Raw genomic sequence first — 22,803 nt, 5'->3', positions numbered from 1 at the left:
GGTTAAGCGTCCGACTTCAGCCAGGTCACGATCTCGCGGTCTGGGAGTTCGAGCCCCGCGTCGGGCTCTGGGCTGATGGCTCAGAGCCTGGAGCCTGTTTCCGATTCTGTGTCTCCCTCTCTCTCTGCCCCTCCCCCATTCATGCTCTGTCTCTCTCTGTCCCAAAAAAAATAAATAAAAACGTTGAAAAAAAATTAAAAAAAAAAAAAAAAAAAAAGAACACTATAGATTATTATACAATATCATTGTGAGACAGTTTCCAGAAACATCAAAGGCAGAGAATATATATTTTAGCTAGCAAGTGAGCAAGTACATTGTGATCATGAGGAATTAATGAGACCTACAGAGACTCAATTATCTATTCATGTATTGAGATATAGGGGGACAATATAGAAATTTAAACAAAAAAAGGCAATTATACCATTACATAATGTCTGGAAAAACAAAAGACAAAAATGATTTTGACTAAGTTATCATTGTGTTGATCAAGTGCTTGCAATAAGATTTCCCATTTAGTCTAAAATAATCTTCTTGAATTGAGTGTTGATTTCTTCATGGTGTATTATAGATGGAGGTACTTAGGATCAAAGATCTGCATGACTAAACTATAAAAAAAAAGTTCTATTTGGGTCCTAAGATTCATAAGCATTCGGGGAAGGTAATAGATAACACTGTATAGCAGATTTCCAAGAAGGAAAAACTGCCAAGCAAATATAATGCTACATGGGAGTTGAGATCAGGGTCCAATTCTGTCAGAACTAAGGTGACATTGCCCATCAGCATAATGATGTAGACAACCAAGTACAATCCAAATAGAAACCACTGGAGATGGGGATAGCTGCAAAATCCAAGAGAACACATTCCATTAATTTGGTTAGATTTTTTGTCTGGGCATTTTTCCTGGTGTTTCACCTGTGGAAGGAGAAATCTAGCCTGTGCTTTTTACTGTACCTGCCTTGACATTGCTTGTTCTTTAGACTGGCTCAAAATGTCCAGATGGGCTTTCATGATCATTGCCGTTGTTATCAATTTAAGGATGCTACCATTGATATGTGTCCCATTCTTCCAGTTTAGATCCTGTGGCTTATCACTGTCAAACTCCCTTGAAATTTGCTTCAGGGCCATTCCATGATACTTTCTGAACACAGCCCAGGATAAAAAAATTATACCCCACTCAGCACAGGCTCTGGAACATTGACTACACTGAGGACAGACCTATTACTTTGACATTTGGTTTTCTACTTAACTGCACTTCTTCACAACCCTATTGTACATTCTACGAATTCTCCATGCAGTAGCACTTTATCTTAAAGCGTCTTTTCACATATATTTTCAGCTACCTTTTTCAGGTTTTCACTACTCTGTCCTTATTTGCTGATTTTGAGCATAAATGTCCCTATTATTCAGTCCAAATCACTAAATGGTTTTTAAAGATATGTTAGAATTGTTATCGTGCCCATAAGAATATCCTGTAGAAGGTTACTATGTGGAAAACGTGAGAGGATTTTATTCAGAAAAATTAACTTGAGAACATTGATTCAGATTAACAAAACAAAACAAAACTCTAAAGCAGGTTGACCCTGGGAAATCGGGACAACCAAGAGTGTGTTCATTACCTGTAGTATGCAAGGTGTGTGGGCGCAGAGAGAAAAGATGTTGGCTGTCTGTCTAGTTTTACCCTCCACTCTCTTTGTTGTTCCTCCAAAACATACTCTTCAATCACTGTTTTTAAACTCACCATTCTTTAACGATAAGGCTATCAAATCTCAGAAAAGGTAGATAGTTGACCAATTATACAAATGTTTGTGATTGCAAGCTAGCAATTTTTTTTTATGTCTGAATGCTATTTTCATGAAACTTTTTAAAGTTTATTTACTTATTTGAGAGCAGGAGAGAGAGAGAGAGAGAGAGAGAGAGAGAGAGAGAATCCCAAGCAGGATCCATGCTTTCAGTACAGAGCCTGACATGGCGCTTCATCTCAGGGACTGAGATCTTGACCAGTGCACAAATCAAGAGTCAGATGCTTAACCAACTGAGCCACCCAGGTGCCCTCCATGACTTATTATCTGCGTGATATTAAACAATTATTTAAACTTTCTAATTTTTGCTGCTTCATTTTTAAAGAAATGAATGGGACAATATTGATAACGTTATTACCTATCAACTCACACTGATCACTTATTAACTAGGATTAAATGATTACAATTATGATTATATTTTGTTCTTTGTACTCTCCAGGGTTATAGTGCATTGCCTAGCAAAATGATATGTAATAGCGTTATTGTGTCCCTTTGTTGGTGGTCACGTTTGTCCATTCTTCTCTTTCATTGGAGCCAGGACTAGTGAAGAGAAGGAGGCTCTAGAGAGTGAATTTAAGAGGGGATCCATCATACTCAGGTATGACCCTGAGCTTGTATAGATATATCTCATGTGAGTGTCTCCTTGGGTATCATACCCCCGTGTCTGTTGGCTCACCTCGAGTCCCACCCAGCCCGTTCTCATGTCTCCATCCTAATGGGACTGGACATTACCTACCAAATTTAGCATCAGGGCAATGATGTAGGTAAGGAGTACAGTCCTCTGCAGATGGAAGGGATTGAATCATGGCCTCACCACAGTTACTTGTGTGACCTCAGGCCAGTTACTCAGTTCTCTCAGCTAAAAGTGAGGCAGTTGCTTTCCCAATGCTTCAGGTTGTGCGAATCAAATCATTTCATATATGCAAAAACTTTAAGCAGTTTTATACAAGTTTACACATTTATACATTTATACAAGTTTTGGGTATTTTTACAAGTTTACACAAGTGCTAGTGATGATTTTTATAATTAAAAACAAAGTTTTATTCTACTGAATTTTACTCCGAGTTCTGCACAACTTGAAGAAATACCTTGTGAATACCTTCTCTATTATCACACAATTATTATACAAACACGATGAGATTTTTTTTTTTTTTTTTTTTTAAATTTTTTTTTTCAACGTTTATTTATTTTTGGGACAGAGAGAGACAGAGCATGAACGGGGGAGGGGCAGAGAGAGAGACACAGAATCGGAAACAGGCTCCAGGCTCTGAGCCATCAGCGCAGAGCCCGACGCGGGGCTCGAACTCACGGACCGCGAGATCGTGACCTGGCTGAAGTCGGATGCTTAACCGACTGCGCCACCCAGGCGCCCCCAAACACGATGAGATTTTAAAGCAGTCATCAAATATTATAAAAATCTCAAACCATTCAACACTCAAGTTGTAAACGCTCCGTGAATTCTCTGCCAATATATATTTTTTTGTACTATTATTTTTACCTACAGGACACATCGCTGTTCAAGACTTAATGTCTCTTATGTAATTTGCTAAATTCCTTTCGTTTTCTTTCCTTCACTGACACTAAATTATGTGAGCAGTAAGGGCTGTAATTATTTTCTTACTTGGGATCCATATCGATCTAACAAAAATACAATATACCTAACATAGGGCTCATCATTTGATTCGACAATGAACTGATTCTAAATGGAACAATCAGTTTTAAAGGGGGGGGGGGGCGGTAGGGAGAATTAGTACAAGAAAGAACAAACGAGTCTAAGGTTTATGTATCACTTTTAAGAATGACAGTATTTAGTTTAAATAATTTCACTCTAATGACTTCAATGTCACACCCTCCAGTGCTGAATAAAACATAATTTCTAGTTGAACAAACCCAACTTTTTGACAGTCATCAAGGTAAAAGATGAAACATGTAGGATTTGCTCATGTTATTCTCATAAAGGAACAAAGTAGAAAGAGCAAATTTTCACTCTGTGTGCTCTCACAAAATTATCTATATTATTCTTCTTTCTTGTAAATATTTAAGTATTTACACAAGAAAAATAAAAATGTTCTAATACAGCTATTTTTTAAAAACTCAAGCCTCTGTTCCCTGGAAAAATCCAAATGATTAAGAGACTGGGTGATATTATTCTAAATCAGTTTGATATTGGTCATATCAACATTTTCATACCTTCTTCAGTTATGTTTGTATATTTAATATTAATTAGCAGCTTAAACCTTGTAATTAATTTTAAAAACATTTATGTTTCTTTATTTTATGGATTCCTCTAAAGTTGTAATTTTATTAACTGGATTGTTTTACTTATTTATTTATTTACTTTTTTTTTTAACATTTATTCATTTTTGAGAGACAGAGACAGAGCTCAAGCTCGGTGTGGCAGAGAGAGAAGGAGACACAGAATCTGAAGCAGGCTCCAGGCTCCAGGCTGTCAACACAGAGCCCAATGCGGTGCTCGAACTCATGAACCGCGAGATCATGACTTGAACCGAACTCGGATGTTTAACCGACTGAGCCACCTGGATGCCCCAATTTATTTATTTATTTTAAATGGTTATTTTATTTTGTGGGGTTGAGAGAATGTGTGCATAAGTAGGGGAAGGGCAGAGAGAGAGACAGAGAGAGAGAGAGAGGGAGAGAAAGAATCCCAAGCAGGCTCCATGCTGTCAGTATGGAAATTGACTTAGCTACCCAGATGCCCCTGGATTGTTTTATTTTAAGTCTTATTAAAATATTCCTAAGACAAAACTTGTAGAATAAATGTGTACTCCTTACTAGCTCTTGGTTCAAAATGAAGTTTTCTCTATTATTTATTTACCATACTTATATATTAGTTATTGAAGTTTTCAGTATTTCAAAGAGATTTAATATTACTATTTAATATTATTATTCAACTGTAAATTATATTTAATATCAGAACTATATAATCTATATAATAGTTGTTTTAATATGACACATTTGCTATCATATATTAAATATTAGGTTTTAAATTTGAGTATATGATGAACTAAAACTTATAAAAATATGAAATAGCACATATTTACCTTTCTCATTTAGGATGATGCTGATTTTTTTTTCTCACTGTAGAGGGTTTTCAATATTTATATTACTTTAGGTGAAATCACTTATTCCATCAAAGACATTCAACTACTTTTCAATTGTTCTGTTCTTTCTGAAATAAAATGCTCCTTAAGTAAAAGTTGTGTTTACCCTGTTGGATCTCTCCAAGCAGACACTTTTAAAGTTTTAGTTTAAAAGCATCACTTTGGCATTATGTGATTTATTACATTTATTTTTTTTTCCAAAAACTCTCACCCTGCCCAAAACGCTTTCTCTTCAACCTCTCTATGGAATAGAGTGTGTAACACATCTTATTTCTTACCTATGAACATGGTGCTGAGCAATATCATTTGGGATCATCCAAAATTGACACACAGCCAACTCCTACTCTACTAGGAACACTCCATCCTGAGCTTCTGTTTCTATTAAACTAGCTCCCATCACTCTTTTTTTGAACCATTTTTTAAGACTCTTGGCTATAGTAGATCCTTTCATCTATATTTAGCGTTCTGCCTATGTAATAATCATAAATGTCCTGATGACAAATAATATTTTAACATATAACACTGATAATTTATTGACTTTTTTCACAAGCACCAAGGCAGGCTGAGAGCTAGATGTTGGCTGTATTACACCTGGTTTAAAAAATTAATTTTGGAACCAATATGAGTATTGATAGGGGGAATATCTTTCTAGTACAACATTTGACATCTTTCCCTAATTTCTTTTCAAGTGTGAACCCACTTTTAAGTGGAAACACTACCAAACATGTTGTAGGATAATAAATTATTTAAATTTTCTAACTGAGGGAGTGGGAAAGATGCCAGGAAGAGAGTTGGTGTCTTTTAGGCTTTCATTCTGGAAAAGACAAAGGTTTCCAAAACTGAGGTTGTTTAAGAATCCTGGCTTGAGGTGTGCGTGGGTGACTCAATTGGTTAAGCATCTGACTTTGGCTCTGGTTGTGGTCTCACGGTTGGTGACTTCAAGCCCCACATCAGATGAACTTGAGCCCCACTTTGGGATTTTCTTTCTCTCCCTCTCTTTCTACCACTCACTCACTCTCTCTCTCTCTCAAAAAAATCCTGGCTTGGGATCAATTTCTCATGTCAAAAATAGAATGTTGCTTCCCCTCTTTTAATTATCTTTTTTTTTTCTTTTCCTTTTAAAAAATGTAGTTACATGTAAAATTCTGTTCTCTAGGTAAAAGTTTCATTGGTGAGATAAATGACAGGCAAAGTGCCAGTTCTGATGAAAAATATTTTTTTAACTTCTGATTATCCAATTAAAGACCAGCCCAATATTGCAAGTACAATCTTGCACACAAGATTGCATTTGATGTGTTTCATGACTTTATCTTAAATATCTTAACAAATGTGTTTTTCTAATTTTAACTTTTTTCCACAATAGAATAAAAGCTACACAAAGCTGGATTTTTGTCAAGTCATTTTATGCATTCTAGGGTTAGGCTTATAACCCTCTGAATATCCCTGAGTGGCCACAGTCAATACCTCATGAGACAAAATAATCACCTAGATAGGACCTACCTGAATTCTTGACCCAATACATTTATGAGAAACCATAAAGTTATGTTATTCCAAGTTAAAAGGTCTGGAGTAATTTTTTATGTAGCACTGGAATACTGGAACAGAGGCATTTCATAATTGTTACAAAACCCACTTTCTTTTTTTTTAAGTTTATTTATTTTGAGAGAAGAGAGTGTACATGCATGAGAGTGCATGAGCAAGAGAGGGGCAGAGAGAGAGAGAGAGAGAGAGAGAGAGAGAGAGAGAGAGAGAATCCCAAGTACTCCCATGCTCAGCATGGAGCCATGTGTGGGGCTCGATCTGAGGACTCTGGAATCGACCTGAGCAGAAATAAAGAGCTGGATGCCCAACCCACTTTCTTGGTAGCTTTTCTTCCATTATTTCTCTAGGTTGGCACCATGTATAGACATTTGACAATCAGTTACTATCTTTTAACATTCTGAGCTCTTAAATTATTGTCTTCACTCATTTATGTTGTTTTCGTAAGATGGTATTTCTAGAATCATACCTATTTAGATTTTATTTTAAAAGACCCAGATGGATAAATTAAGGTGTGTCAAAAACAGTTCAAACAAGTATTATATTAAAGGAGAGACAGAGATATTTAAAAAGCCTTACTCATCACTTAATCCAGTACTATTGAAAATTGATCAAAATGAGTTGCTGGTATTTATTGGGAAACATTTGAAGGAATACAATCAATCAAAGAAACAAACTAAACTTGGTTTTCTTAATGGTAACGTCTTGCTATTTGCTTAGACACCATAACGATTCTCTTTTCAAGTATCATCTTTCTTAACCCGGAAGACCTGGCAAAATGAATGCAATGGAAGTTTCTAGCACATTCATTTGAATTTCTATTAATATCCTGCACCAAAAGAATTAATAGTTAAGTCAAGAAATCTTAGAGAACAGGTGATTCCATATTTGAGCAATATAACTAGATTCTCTTCATATTATTTATCTGCAAAAGCAAGGACGCACCCATATTTTTTTGCATTAGTACAGAATGAGGTATAAATCTCTGGGGATGTCACTAATATGACTCAGCCATATAGTCAAACCATTTCTATAAACAGAAAACAAGGCTAAAGAGAAGCAGAAACAGAAGAAAGAGATGCAAAAAAAAATCCTGAACTTGCTCAGGTAACTAGTTCCAATTTTTCCTAAGGGCCATCCATCTCAGCCACTTTAAAGTCTTAGGAGGTGGAAAACTTAAAAGATACATCACCACACTGAAAAACCTCTACAATAGCTTTTTGTGAAGATTCTATTGTTAATCTATTCTTAGATTAATTACAAGTTAAATTTTAAATCAAAAAGAGGTAACATCTTCCTGGGGGTATAGTTCAGGGAGACAGCATTTGACTGCAGAAAGAGGCAACATCCATTTATGGAATGGTAGAACTTGTAAAAATATAAGCTAGAATCATTCAGAGGTTACTCTCCAAAGGCATACCATACAATGTTCTTTAATAGCTGATGTCTTTTTGAAACGAATAAAAAGTACATGATAGCTAAGTAAAGGGGGAAAGGAACATGGATATTCACCAGAATTTTTTAGGGAAATAGTATGGGGACCTTAACTATCAAACAAGAGAGACTTTATTGTTCAGTACAACAGTCCCTACTCACCAGTGAATTTGTTGGGGGAAGTAGACTAGGTCACTAAATATGAGATTTGATAAAAAATTCATTTGTTATTGGCTACAGAACCACTGTGGATATATCAGAAAGTCCAGCATAAAACAAGAAACTCAGAAATGAGGAAGGATAATGGATGTACACAGTTTATCCATTCACTAGCTGATGGACATTTGGATTATTTCTACTATTGGAATAGAGTGAATAAAGCTGTTATAAATATTGCAGTAAAGCTTTGTGTGTCCATATGTTTTCTTTGGTCTTGGGTGAATAACACAGAGTGAGATTTCCAGGGTATATAAGTGTATATTTCACTTCATTGGAAATTGTAAGATTGTTTCATTTTGTTTCTTACTAGCAATGGATGAGAGCTCCATTTTCTCTGTATCCTTGTAAGTACTTGCCCTTGTCATTTCTTTTCACACTTTAAAAATTCTAATCATTATAAAAACTTAGAGTCATTTTAGTAGGTGTATGAGGTGACATTGTGGTTTTAAATTATATTTCCCTAATCTCAAATGCTGTTGAACAGTTTTTCATACACTCAGTTGACATCTATATATCTTCTATGATGATGTGTTTAAGTTTATATCCTTTTTTATTGTTTTTCTTTTGTTTTCAAATTATTGGCTTTTTAGGCTTCTTTACATATTCTGGATATACGTCCTTTCTTGGATAGCTGTCTAGCGAATATTTTGTACACGTCTGTGGCTGGTTCATTCCCTCAACAGTGTCTTCCACTAAGCAAAAAAAAAATTTAATTGTAATGAATGGTTTATCATTTTTCGTTCTTATAGTTCATGAATTTCGTGTTTTATATACAGATTGGTGACTAACACAGGTCACGCAAATGTCTTATGTTCTCTCTACAAATGTTGTAGTATTAGGTTTTAGATTAAGGTCTAAGAACTATTTTGAGACAAGGGTATGTCTCTCTTTTCACCAGCGCCACCGTCTATTAGTTTGGCTTCTTGATAAATCTTGATCTATCCAACACTATTGTTCTTTTTCAAAATTGTTTTGACTACCTGATTTCCTTGGCCTTTTTGTGTAAAGTGTAGAATTACCCTGTAAATTTCTGCAAAAATGCCTTTTTCATTTTAATTAGAGTTACATTGAATGTGTGGATATTTTGGGAATTGCATTTACTTAATAGATCCTTTGTTCATAACTGGGCTGGCTACAAATACCATTTTTTCAATTGGAATGCCTACAAATTCTTCCTCCTTCCTCCCCCCCTTCCTTCCTCCCTCCCTCCCTTCTTTTCTTTCTTCATCATTTTCTTTCTTTCTTTCTTTCTTTCTTTCTTTCTTTCTTTCTTTCTTTCTCTTTCTTTTCTTCTTTCTTTCTTTCCTTCTCTCACCCAGATTCCATGGCCAACATTCATTAACTACTAATTTAGAACCTCTGAATGTGCAGTTCAGGCATCTATATATTGTTTACAATTAGAAAATTTTAAGTAAATAACTAGGTACTAATATATAGATTAGAATATGGGATCCCCAATACAATTCAAGACCATTATATTAACGCAAGAAATTCGACATGTATCTCTGTCAGATCTCTAATATTCTAATGTTATACTGTGTAAAAGATGGTCTGTCTGCACACTCCACCATATGTTTTGTAATTACTTTCTATTCATGTATATCTCTCGTACCACTTAGAAGTATACCATTTAAAATTAAATAAGCATAGTAAGCTTTATTAAATTATTTCGAAGTCTCTTATAGGTTGTGCCTTCCTATCAGTTCATGGTGTACATATTACAGAATTTTGAGAGAAATAAACAGGTGTTATTCCCAGAAAAAGGAAACTGGAATTCAGAGAATGTAAGTCATCCACGCAATGGCACATAGCTATTTAGTATCAGAGCCAGGATTACATCCTGTAGTATTTGATTTCCTTTCCAGTTCTAGGCATATTTTTTTTTTCCACTGAGGATGATGTTTACCAGAGGCCAAAGTGCATTCATATAATCATTTTTCTCATGTAATTACTCCAAAACTATTCACTTGTTCATTATGGAAAAAATTAACTCATCTTGTTACTTTTCTGTCCCAGAAGAGAATTAGTGTGTTTTGTCCTTAGGGCATCACCGTGGACTTCAAAAAAGGCTCAAGAACCGGGTATACAAATCCAAAGGCTTAATATTTATAGTATACCTTAACTGTGTGAGTGGCTCAGGTAAGAGGAAAAGTTTTTCGTCACTTGCAAAATATTTTAGAAGGTATGAACTCAAATCTCAAACCAGATTCTACAATTTTTAAGTTTATTTATTCACTTTGAGAGAGCAAGATTGAGGGAGAGCATGAGCAGGGAAGTGGTGGAGGGAGAGGGAGAGAGAGAATCCCAAGCAAGCTCTGTGCTGTTCGTGTAGAGCTGGACCTGAGGCTCTATCTCATGAACAGTGAGATCATGGCATGATTTTAGTTTCCCAGATTGACTTTTTTTTTTTAATTTGGGACCAATATTTTCGTCTTTTAAGCTTCTATCTCTCAAAGTGAAATCGGCTAAATGTAAAAACAATCAGTTCTTATTTCCTTAAATAATAGTTGACAGAAGGCCTGTTTGATGAAGAGCCATCTTGGATGAAGTAAATGCACCTCGTATTTTTTTGCCCATCATTCTTCCAGCTCCCTACGGTGAAGTACATAATTGCTCTAATGGAGCATTATTTGGAGTAAGATATAACTTCATTCATAAACTACCTACTTGTCCTACACATGTGATCAGATATCAAGAGTTATGGAAAATTATTATGGACAAAATTAGGAGGGGGATTTATTGTCAGCATACAATTATCTTGCTGATATGCTCAAAGTCAAAATGCAGTGACAGAGTGGCACCCGGGTGGCTCAGTTGGTTAAGTGTCTGACTTAGGCTCAGGTCATGATCTTATTCTTCATGGATTTGAGCCCCAGGTGGAGCTCTGTGCTGACAGCTCCGAGTGGGGAGTCTGCTTCAGATTCTGTGTCTCCCTCTCTCTCTCTGCCCTTCCCCTGCTTGTGCTCTCTGTCTCTCAAAAATAAATAAACTTTAAAAGAAACAAACAAAAACAATGTAGTGACAGAGATGCATTTTAAGATGTCTGATACCATAGAATATTGGCATTCATTGGGGTTAGACTTATGAGAATGGTATTTATTCTTTTTTCTTAACGTTTATTTATTATTGAGAGACAGAGAGAGATAGAGCATGAGCATGGGAGGGACAGAGAGAGGAGAAGACACAGAATCTGAAGCAGGCTCCAGTCTCTAAGCTGTCAGCACAGAGCCCGACGCAGTGCTTGAACCCACGAACTGTGAGATCATGACCTGAGCCAAAGTCAGACACTCAACCGACCGAGCCACCCAGGCATCCCTGAGAATGGTATTTTAATATGTAAGTGTCATATAACACATATATGCCTAAGAAAAGAAGAAATACTCAGGATCCTTTCATTGCTCAATGCTTTGATAAAAAATGATTTTATAGGGGCACTTGGGTGGCTCAGTCGGTTGAGTGTCCAACTTCGGCTCAGGTCATGATCTCACGGTCTGTGAGTTCGAGCCCCACATTGGGCTCTATGCTGACAGCTCGGAGCCTGGAGCCTGCTTCGGATTCTGTGTCTCTACTCTCTCTCTCTCTCCCTCCGCCACTCACGCTTTGTCTCACTTTGTTTCTCAAAACTAAATAAATGTAAAAAAAAAAATGGTTTTATAACTCTCTATTTTTCTGTAGTTAAATAAAATTTAGAAGTCATATTTCATATGTATGCATCTCTCACATATAACAAACACTTGAATTTAATAAAATATATCTTACTGCATCTTATACATAAGCACTCTGCAATCACATCATGTTCATGTAGTTGAACAAGACAGCCACAGAAATTTTGGTCAATCTTAGTTACTCTTCGGTCAGGAGGATAAAGTTACTTGTCTAAGGTCTTACTAGGTGTTAAATCTGAGATTTTAATTCAGGGTTTTAGAGTCCAAGCAAATATAATGTTCTCTATCTTCCGTAAGTGTGGTATTTCAGACACATAGGTAAAGGTTAGAATTGTAGTGAAGTTGGAATTTCCCATATGTACGTCAGGTCAAATGTATTTTTTAATAGATTCTTTTACTAGACCACCTATTCGTACATTTTTCTAAATTTGGTTGTGTATTTTAATTTCTTTTCACCATGCTTCTATCTGCTTAATTCCTACATATGTGTTTTTTCATGAGTAATATATGAGTTGTATGAATTAACACAGAAGTCAATATTTAACTTAATTACATTGTTTTGCTCTTTATTTCTCTAAGGATCAAGTACATATATATATATATATATATATATATATATATATACACATATATATACATATATATACACATACATATATACATATATATATATGTATATATATATATCAAGTATATATATCAAGTATATATATATGCATATATATGTGTATATATATGTGTGTGTATATATATTTGGTCTGGTAAACCCACATTTATTAATTTTTTTAATATTTAGTTTTGAGAGAGAGACACAGTATGAACAGGGGAGGGGCAGAGAGAGAAGTAGACACAGAATCTGAAGCAGGCTCCAGACTCTGAGCTGTCAGCACAGAACCTGATGTGGGGCTTGAACCCATGAACCATGAGATCATGACCTGAGCCGAAGTCGGATGCTTAATCAACTGAACCGCCCAGGCAGCCCTGGTAATTCCACACTTAAAAAGCTGTTCATTCTATGTACTAAGCAATTTTTCCACATGAATCTGGGAGGAATTTCTTTAGGGAAAATAAAGAAATCTAGATTTCTTTTCCTTCTGATGATACTTTTAATTTTATCATTCTCTACTTGATATAATATAGTATATTGTATATACTATACAGTATATATTCTTGATATAATATATAATCATATATAATATAGTCTCAACATAACAAAAATATAGTGTGTTTTATGTTAGGAATATAGATCATTTGTAGGTCACTGAATTCAACCTAGTCCTTTGCACCACAAATTTTTCACTCCTTTATCAATTTTGGTCTATGACACGCTGAGGAAAAACAACAGTCACCATCCTGAAATCTTGCTCCTAAATATGGTAGATGCACTATTTAATTTTGCTTCAGTGATGGAGGTTTTCAGTCCAGATACTGATGACTCTTCAGCATTTTGTTTGTTCTACACTTTCCTTTCTTCATACTTCACTGAATGAGAAACAGTTTGACAGCATAGAAAAATAGAGCAGGAATAAAACACAAGATTTTGGCTTACGTGGTGATTGTATTCTCTTAGCAATAACTTCAATAAACAATTTTATTATCTATTATCAGTTGATATTTATTTTAGAGTAAATATAGAGACTCCAGGTAAGCAACTATAACATGGTAAAGGAATGGCCATGAATTAGTTTTCATAGGAATGTGTCTCAAAACACAACTCCAGGACTTTGCAGGGATAATAACTATACGTGTTGAGAAAAGTCTTGAATTAATATTAAGTTAAAATTTGAAAAACAATAACAGTAAAATAAACAATGAAGCCAAACCTGGGCAACTTCCTGTCAGGTGTTTCAAGAAACAAAACTGTAAACAAACAAGGAAACAACAACAACAACATGACTCTGGTTTTGTTTGCAAACAAAGTGCATGTAGCTCCATTAGATCTTCCATTCTGTTCACTACTATTCTAGAAATACTAATGATATGAGATAACAATTAGAAAACAGAACATCAAATAGTTATTTGGAAAAGGCTGCCTCATCTAACAAATTGGATAAGTCCAACTTATTCCATTTTCTGGTAATCTGGAAACATTTTGTCATTGGTTTTGTCATTCAAACCCAATCCAATCTTGTGATGTAAGTGTATTTGCTCCCATTTTACCAACTGTGCACGTTAAGGAAAGGCATTCCATGCAGGTCGTAGAATATCTGGGATCAGTACTCAGAGTACTCAGCTCTGTGCTTCGTCTTATAATATTTTTTGTATTCAAAATTCCTATATTTATTTATCTTTCTGAATTTTAAGATGATGCAATATGAAACTAAGGGGCATTAAATTTAGCAGAAAATAAACTAGGAATAGAAGCACAAGAAGTGCCACTATTTTTCACATGGCAAGTGTAGCCAACAATGAAATGAAATAATTTATTTAATTTGTTTGAACAGGGTGATGCATCCACTTGGACCCAACTTCTTCATTGCTGCCTATTCCTTGACTGCCAAAGGTATCAATATGTCCTTCTAAGAAATAGACATGAGGCTGTGATTGAGTAGATTGCATTTTCCAAGAAGAAAAAAAAAAGACATATTGTCTTTAAAACCTATAAATAAAATCTGAAATGTCAGCAGTGCCATCAGATTTAGATTTATACAGGATTCAGATGGAAAATGTGACTGAAGTCACGACATTTATATTGATGGGCTTCACAAATGATTTTAAGCTGCAAGTTTTCCTATTTTTCCTATTTCTAGCAATCTATCTTTTTACGATGATGGGAAACTTGGGAATGGTTTTATTGGTCATTGGGGATTCTCGGCTCCACAACCCTATGTACTATTTTCTGAGTGTCTTATCATTCCTGGATGCCTGCTACTCTTCAGCTGTCACCCCAAAAATGTTAGTCAATTTCTTGTCAGAGAATAAAGCCATTTCATTCCTTGGATGTGCAGCACAGATGTTTCTCTTTGTTACTTTCGGAACCACGGAATGTTTTATCTTAGCTGCAATGGCTTATGATCGCTATGTAGCAATCTACAACCCTCTCCTGTATTCAGTTAGAATGTCACCCAGAGTCTACGTGCCGCTCATAATTTCCTGCTATGTTGGTGGCTTTCTGCATGCTACTTTACACACCGTGGCTACTTTTCGTCTATCCTTCTGTGCATCCAATGAAATTAAACATGTCTTTTGTGACATCCCTCCTCTTCTCGCTATTTCTTGTTCTGACACTCACATAAACCAACTGCTAGTCTTCTACTTTGCGGGATCTATTGAGATATCCACTATCCTCATAGTCCTGGTCTCCTATGGTTTTATTCTGTTGGCCATTCTGAGGATGCATTCCGCTGAAGGGAGGCGGAAGGTCTTTTCCACGTGTGGCTCTCACCTAACTGGAGTATCAATTTTTCACGGTACGGTTCTCTTCATGTATGTGAGACCTAATTCCAGCTATGCTTTGGATCATGATATGATAGTGTCAGTATTTTACACGATTGTGATTCCTATGCTGAATCCCATTATCTATAGTTTGAGGAACAAAGATGTGAAAGATGCAATGAAAAGAGTGTTTGGTAAAAGCTGGTTTGCCAATAAAGTATACTTTTCACACTAAACATTAAATTGAAAGAAATGAACATTAATGGAAATGTCTTCAGACAAAAAGCTATGATTCAAGTGATTTGTTTTCATTACTTAGTGTATTTCTGTTATTTTGGGACATTTTTAAATAAAGATCATAGTCAACTCACCACCAAAGCAGTTTTTACACAAGCAGAAACTGTCATCTATTTGCTTCTGTGAAATTGAATAAAGGGAAACTCATTTAAGATGGGAATCAAGAGGCCAGCAGGGAGAGCACTTATGTCCTTCCACTTGTGGTCAACAGAACCAAAAGGAAGAGATGTATCTTGTATTCCCAAAAGGATGAATTCCAGACTTTACTACCCCAGCAAGAGGAAGAAAGGTTTCCTCCTCCCCTGACTACAGCCCAGCCAGCCAAGGACTGTCACAACCCACGCAATGCAAAACCACTATACTTGAACTCTCAACTTACTCCTAAAGACTTTTGTTTACAAGAGCCCTTCCCAACTCTCTCTGTCTTTTATAAAAGAGTTGCCCTTCTCCTCTTTCTCTGGACTTGCCAATGTTTTTTTACCATAGCTTGCATGGCCCAAAGTACAATTCTCTGCTACATTGAATAAACCCATTTTGCAACTAAAATAATTGACTGTTTTATTTTTAAGTTTAGCACTTCTTAATAAAATTATGCATACATATATATATATATATATATATATATATATATATATATATTACACTATGTTTAAACATATATATCCACAGGAAAACACATACGTGCATGTAAACACACGTATATATGCCATATTGGTTGTATTGTTTTGCTAGGGATGCCATAGCAAAGTACCACAGACAGGTTGCTTAAACAAAAAATATATATATACTATTTTCTCACAGCTCCAGACATGAGAAGCCTAAGGTCAAGGTGATGCCAGGGTTGACTTCTCCTGAAGCCTCCCTCCTACATTTGTAGGTGGACAGTTTTCATTCATTCATTGTCTCCGTGATTTTTTTTTTTCTCATGTCAGTGTCTTAATCTATTCCTGTAAGATTAACAGTCATAGGCAATACAACGTCATTTTAAGTTAATTACCTCCTCAAAGATCCTGTCTCCACGTACAGTTACCTTCTGAAGTATTAGGAGATAAGATTTCAACATACAAATATTGGGTTTATTTACACACACACATACGCGTACACACTCATGGAATCCCATGTATGTGTATCTTTACACTAAATTGTATAATATTATCTTCCTTCTCCCTATAATGCAAATTGGATAATCTGTCATAGTTTCAGTTATAAGCAAACATTATACTTCTGTCTGACAAGCTTGAGCAAATGCCGCCTCATTCATAGCAAAACCACGGCTCGCATAATCCCAATCTGCTTTTCAAGGATTCATTTGCATCTGAGTCCAGATCAAGCACACTGATCTAACCTTAAATCTGTCCATTGGCGGCAATCTAATCCCAGCCTATGATTCCAGGACCACAGCTAATGTGTTCAAATCCCTGGTGGCACTACCATGCTGTGTGTGAGGATGCATTTCTCCCCCTTTTAGTACATCATGCAGAGCATGGACATAAATCTACTTTTGCTTCCTTATGGAACACGGAGAGCAGACACTAGCATTAATCAAAATTTTACCTAAACTCAAGAATGACAAAAGACAGGCACCATTCGGGATAAGATACAGCCAGCTGGCAGATTTGGCTGTTTACACCACTAAGCCCCAACCCATCCTAATAGGTTTCCCTAGAGGCTTGGTTCAGACTCAGCTTTGGCTCTGTTTTCCTACCACCTTGTGATGGCCTTGAAGATGCCGCCACCTCTCAGTGCCCGGGCCCAAGATCCAAGGTACAGAAGAGAGTCTCTATCATGCACCTGTTTAGCCCTGCTTTCAGCAGGCTTTATTCGCATTGCAAGGATAGATCTCCTTCAAAGTTAGTTATAGGGACACCTCAGAGACATTGTGGGTGCAGTTCCAGACCACATTAATGAGTTGAATATTGCAGTAAAGCAAAATAAGCTAAATAAATATTAAAATAATAATAATAAAAATACTTTATTGCTAAAAAATGCTAGCCATCATCTCAACTTTCAACAAGCCATAATCTTTTTTGCTGGTGGATTCTTGTCTCAGTGTTCATGGCTTCTGACTGATCAGGGTGCTGTGCTGAAGGCTGGGGTGGCTGTGGCAATTTCTTAAATTAAGACAACAATGACATTTGCTGCATCGATGGACTCTTTCTTTCAGTAATGATCTCCCTGTCACACGTGATGCTGTTCGGTAGCATTTACCCACTTTCCCACTTTCCAAATTGGAGTCAATCCTCACAAAACCTGCTATAGCTTTATCACCTACGTTTATATACTGTTATAAATCTTTTGTTGTCAATCCAACAATCTCTAAAGCTTCACCAGGAGTAGCTTCCATTTCAAACAAAACAAAACAAAACACATTATTTATTCATCCATGAAGAGCATCTCCTCATTCGTTAGTTTGATCATGAGATGGTAGCAATTTAGTCACCCATTCAGGCCCCTCCTCTCATTCTGGCTCTCTTGCTATTCCCTCCACATCTGCAGTTACTTCCTTCATCAAAGTCTTCTTTTAAAATTTTTTTAAAGTTTATTTATTTTTGAGAGACAGAACATGAGCGGGGGAGGAGCAGAAAGAGAGGGAGACACAGAATGCGAAGTAGGCTCCAGGCTCTGAGCTGTCAGCACAGAGTCGCATATGGGGCCAGAACTCACAAACCACGAGATCATGACCTGAGCTGGTCAGATGCTTAACAGACTGAGCCACCTGGGTGCCCCTAAAGTTTTCTTTTTAAAGTATTTATTTATTTGAGAGAGAGAGAGAGAGAGAGAGGGAGAGAGAGAGAGAGAGAGAGAGAAGAAGAAGAAGAAGAAGAAGAAGAAGAAGAAGAAGAAGAGGAAGAGAGTGTGCAACATGTATGAGTGGAGTAGGGGCAGAGAGAGAGGGGACAGAGGATCCAAAGTGGGTTCTGCACTCACAGCAGAAGGCCTGAATCAAGACTCGAACTCATGAACCATGAGATCATGACCTGAGCTGAAAAGGATGCTCAACAGACTGAGCCATCTGGCTGCCCCCCTACACTAAAGTCCTGAATCCCACTACTTCCTCCACTAAAGGCAGAATGGTGAGTCCTTTCCAGAAGGTTTTTCAGTTTACTTTTCCCAGGTCCATCAAAGGGATCCCTATCTACGGCAGCTATCACTTCACAAAATGCATTTCTTAGATAATAAAACTTGGAAGTTATAATTATTACTTGATCCGTGAGCTGCTAAATTGTCTTAGCAGGCATGGAAACCACACTAATCTTGTCCATCTCCATCAAAACTCTCAGATGATCAGATGCATGGTCAATGGGCAGTAGTAGCTTGAACGAAATCTTTTTTTTTTTTTTTTTTTGAGTGGTAAGTCTCAACTGTAGGCGTAAAATAGTCAGTAAACCACGTTGGAAACAGATGTGCTGTCATCCAGACTGTGTTGTCCCATTTCTAGGGCACAGGCAGAGTAGATTTAGCATAATTAGCATAATTCCTGAGGACCTTAGGACTTTCAGAATGGTAAATGAGGACTGGTTTCAACTTAAAGCGAGCAGCTGCATTAGCCCCTAATGAGATAGAGTCAGCCTGTCCTTTGAAGCTTTGAAGTTAAGTATTGACTTCTCCTCTCCTGCTGTGAAAGTCTTAGATGGAATCTTCTTCCAGTAGAAGGCTGTTTCATCTCGGGTGAAAAATCTGTTGTTGAGTGAGGCCACCTTCATTAGTATCTTAGCTGGATCTTGTTGGTAACTTGCTGAAGCTTCTGTATCAGCTTCTGTTGCTTTACCTTGCCCTTTGATGTTATGGAGACGTTTTCTTTCCTTTAACCTCATGAACCAACCTCTGCTAGCTTCGGACTTTTTTTCTAGTTTTACCTCTCTCAGCCTTCATAGAACTGGAGAGAGTCAGAGCCTTGCTCTCAGATAAGCTTTGGGATAAGGGAATGTCGTGGCTGGTTTGATCTATCCAGACAACTAAAACTTTCTCCACGTCAACAATAAGGCTGTTTCACTTTCTTATCATTTCTGGGTTCAATGGAGAAACACTTTTAATTTCCTTTAAGAACTTCTCTTTTGCATTTACAAACTTGGCTGTTTGGTACAAGAGGCCTACCTGTCAGCCTATTTTTGGCATTAAGCACACCTTCCTCACTAAGCTGAATCATTTCTAAGCTTTCTATTTAAAGTGTGATTTTTTTTTTCACTTGAACACTTAGAGGCCATTGTAGGATTATCAACTGGCTTAATTTCACTATTCTTGTGTCTCAGGGGATAGGGAGGCCTGAGGAGAGGAAGAGAGAGAGGTGAACGACCAGTCGGTGGAGCTTTCAGAACACACAGTACATTCATTGGTTAAACTTGCCTTCTTACATGAGTGCAGTCATGGAACCCCAAGACATCAAAGATCACTGACCACAGATCACCATAACAAGTGTAATAATAATGAAAAAGGTTGAAATATTGTGAGAGTTACCAAAATGTGACCCAGCTTTGTTAAAATTATACGATGATGACCTTGATAATTATTTCTTAGCATTTGTTTTTCTTTTCTTTTCTTTTCTTTTTTTCCTTTAAGTTGAAGTTTTATGCCAGGGAGGAATCATAGGGAAGTTGTGTTATATACGCTCTTTTATTCCTTCTAAAGAACTCTGGTGATAAATGCAGTACGGTAATGGAGAAGGTGAAGGGGGGAGTGAAGGTATTCTATATTTTCAAAGGAATATTATGGGAGGCCTGCTGGGAATACCCAAGGGCCTGGAATGGTTGGTGCCCAGAGGTTTACAGAATCCGGAATGGTGTGGAGGAAACAGATATGGGAAGAACAGTATTGACTAATAGGAATTTTATCAAATTTTGCTTCTTTAATGTTCAGATTTACTCTTTCCTGTCTTCCTACACAGCTATTTCTTTGTCATTAAGACACTGGAAAGTTTCTTTTAAAAAAGAAAGAAGGGAAATTGTTGATTTCTACTTCAAGAAGGGAGGAAGAGATAAGAAATGTAACTCACACAGCCCAGAACTAACATTTTTTTTAACGTTTATTTATTTTTGAGAGACAGAGACAGAGCACGAGTGGGGGAGGGGCAGAGAGAGAGGGAGACACAGAATCCAAAGCAGAGTCCAGGCTCTGAGCTGTCAGCACAGAGCCCAACGTGGGGGTCGAACTCTGGAGGCTTGAGATCATGACAAGAGCTGCAGTTGAATGCTCAACCAACTGAGCCACCCAGGTGCCCCACCAGAGCTAACATTTTGATAGTTTTATATAAAACTCATTTCAATTACCCAAAACTGTTATCTCTTTCTCCCCACATTTGTATCATTTCTATACATTTAAAATCTATATGTCCAAATTACCATCAAGTCTTCTAATTAACATGACAAAAGTAAAGTAGATTAGGTAACATTCTGGAGGAAGACTGGATCCTGGAAAGGAGATAATGTGGCCCCCTTTTCCATATGTGAATTCAGCTTTAGGGAATAGCTGATGACTCACCAATAAAAAACAGATTGAATGTGAATTATCTGTAACACGTCAACTGTACTTAGTACCATTGGATTCAAATCCTTCCTTTCTTTACATGACCTCACCTGATTAGAAGGTGATTACTAATCATGAGCAGATAAAATATCAGTAGTTCAACTTTTATTATTTGTCATCCTTTCCATGTAACAAAGTTAACTAGATGTCTAATATTTTCATATAATATGTTGGGACTGGAGATAGAAAAAATGAATAATCTTTCTGTGAAACAGAAAATGTTGGCCATATTCTGGAATCTTACCAAAAAGCAGCAGCAACATCACCTTTAATAACTCCTATGTGTTGTTTTAAATATTTCAATACTTTGGATTAAATGTGGGATTAATATACTGTTTAAAAATAACAACTGACTCAGTAGGTTAAGTGTCAGACTCTCGATTTTGGGTCAAGTCATGATCTCATGGTTCATGAGTTTGAACCCAGCATCAGGTTCTGGGGCTGACAGCACAGAGCCTGTTTGGGATTCTCTCTTTCCCTCTCTCTTTCTGCCTGTCCACCACTCATGCTGTCTCTCTCTCTCTCTATCTCTCAAAATAAATAAATAAACATTAAAAAATAACTGCTGGGTTTATTTAATATGATATAAGAATATGGCAACACTTCAATAGAATAATTAAGAGTCCTGGAAAAATTGGAGACGAACCAACATGAATGGATGGAGACTGTGATAAATAAGAAAATAGATTTTACAAAACTATGTTTTTGAGTCATATTACAATCCATTTTGGTAAGAATTTTTTGAGTGCCACCAAAACATCTTTGTTTCTCAGGCAATATATTATGGGATTAAACATTGGTGTCACAATGCTGTAAAAGAGAGAAAGAAATTTGTCCATTCCTGTTGAATGGCTGGACTTTGGTCTCAAATACGAAATGATGCCTGATCCAAAGAATAAAGTCACAACCACAAAGTGGGAAGAACACGTAGAGAATGCCTTGGCTCGCCCAGCGGCTGATGGCAGCTTCAGGATGGTTGAGATTATTTTCACATAAGATCCAAGAATCAACATAAAAGGAATAGTGACAACTAGAACAGCAACTGTATAAACCAATATCTCAATCGTAAAAGTATCCCCACAGGCAAGCTTAAGTATTGGAGGTATGTCACAGAAAAAGTGATTCAACTGATTGGACCCGCAGAAGGGTAGAGAGAAGATTAGGTAGGTGAACCCTATGTGTACTGGAATTCCAGTGATCCAACAGCCAGCTGCCAATTGGATACACAGCCTACTGTTCATGATGAGAGGGTAGAGTAAGGGGTTGCAAATGGCGACATACCTGTCGTAAGCCATTGCAGTCAAAATAAAGCACTCGGTGGCTCCAAAGACCAGAAAGAAATACATTTGTGTAGCACAGGCCAGAAAGGAAATGCTTCTACTTTGTCTACAAAGATCTGTTAATAATCTGGGGACAGTGACTGACACATAACATATTTCCAAGGAAGAAAAGTTCCCAAGGAAAAAATACATGGGAGTCCGGAGGGAGGGATCAATCTGGGTTATTATGATAATGAGGCTATTTCCCATCAGAATAATCACATAAATTATCAAAAACACCCCAAAAAGAAACTCTTGGAGGTCAGGAACATCAGAAAAGCCAAGCAGTATGAAATCCATTAATGTAGTGTGATTCCCTCGTGGAGGATATTGTCCTTTAGATTCCATCTACAAAGAAAATGATTTCAAGGCTTAGAACTCTCTTCAACTGCTGGGCCCATTGCAGAATGGGACATATTAAATAGATGATTTCAAATCCACTGACACAAGATAGATATCCAGTTTTTCTGTTTTTTGTTTTCTATTGTTGGTGATATATTTCAAATCCAACATC

The 22,803-nt window shown here is 36.7% G+C and overlaps 2 protein-coding genes across 2 annotated transcripts; one reads left to right on the top strand and one right to left on the bottom strand.

The window, feature by feature from the left end:
• The first annotated feature begins 14,395 nt into the window (after nucleotides 1–14,395).
• Nucleotides 14,396–15,388, top strand: LOC112865146 (olfactory receptor 5T1-like). The gene has a single exon (XM_025928188.2). The coding sequence runs from the start codon at nucleotides 14,396–14,398 to the stop codon at nucleotides 15,386–15,388; it is 993 nt and encodes a 330-aa protein (XP_025783973.2).
• Nucleotides 15,389–21,680: 6,292 nt separating this feature from the next.
• LOC112865380 (olfactory receptor 10AG1-like) lies at nucleotides 21,681–22,637 on the bottom strand. Its single transcript, XM_025928455.2, has one exon. The coding sequence runs from the start codon at nucleotides 22,635–22,637 to the stop codon at nucleotides 21,681–21,683; it is 957 nt and encodes a 318-aa protein (XP_025784240.2).
• Nucleotides 22,638–22,803: the final 166 nt, after the last annotated feature.

The sequence above is a fragment of the Puma concolor genome, chromosome D1 (genome assembly GCF_028749965.1).
Source record: "Puma concolor isolate L17-30 chromosome D1, mPumCon1.1.hap2, whole genome shotgun sequence".
NCBI lineage: Eukaryota > Metazoa > Chordata > Mammalia > Carnivora > Felidae > Puma > Puma concolor.
The sequence above is the reverse complement of the archived record's forward strand: the minus strand, read 5'-3'. Positions and strand labels throughout refer to the sequence as shown.

Excerpts from the sequence above, each read along its gene's own strand:
- LOC112865380 (XM_025928455.2), bottom strand. The coding sequence starts at position 22,637 with ATGGAATCTAAAGGACAATATCCTCCACGAGGGAATCACACTACATTA.
- LOC112865146 (XM_025928188.2), top strand. The coding sequence starts at position 14,396 with ATGTCAGCAGTGCCATCAGATTTAGATTTATACAGGATTCAGATGGAA.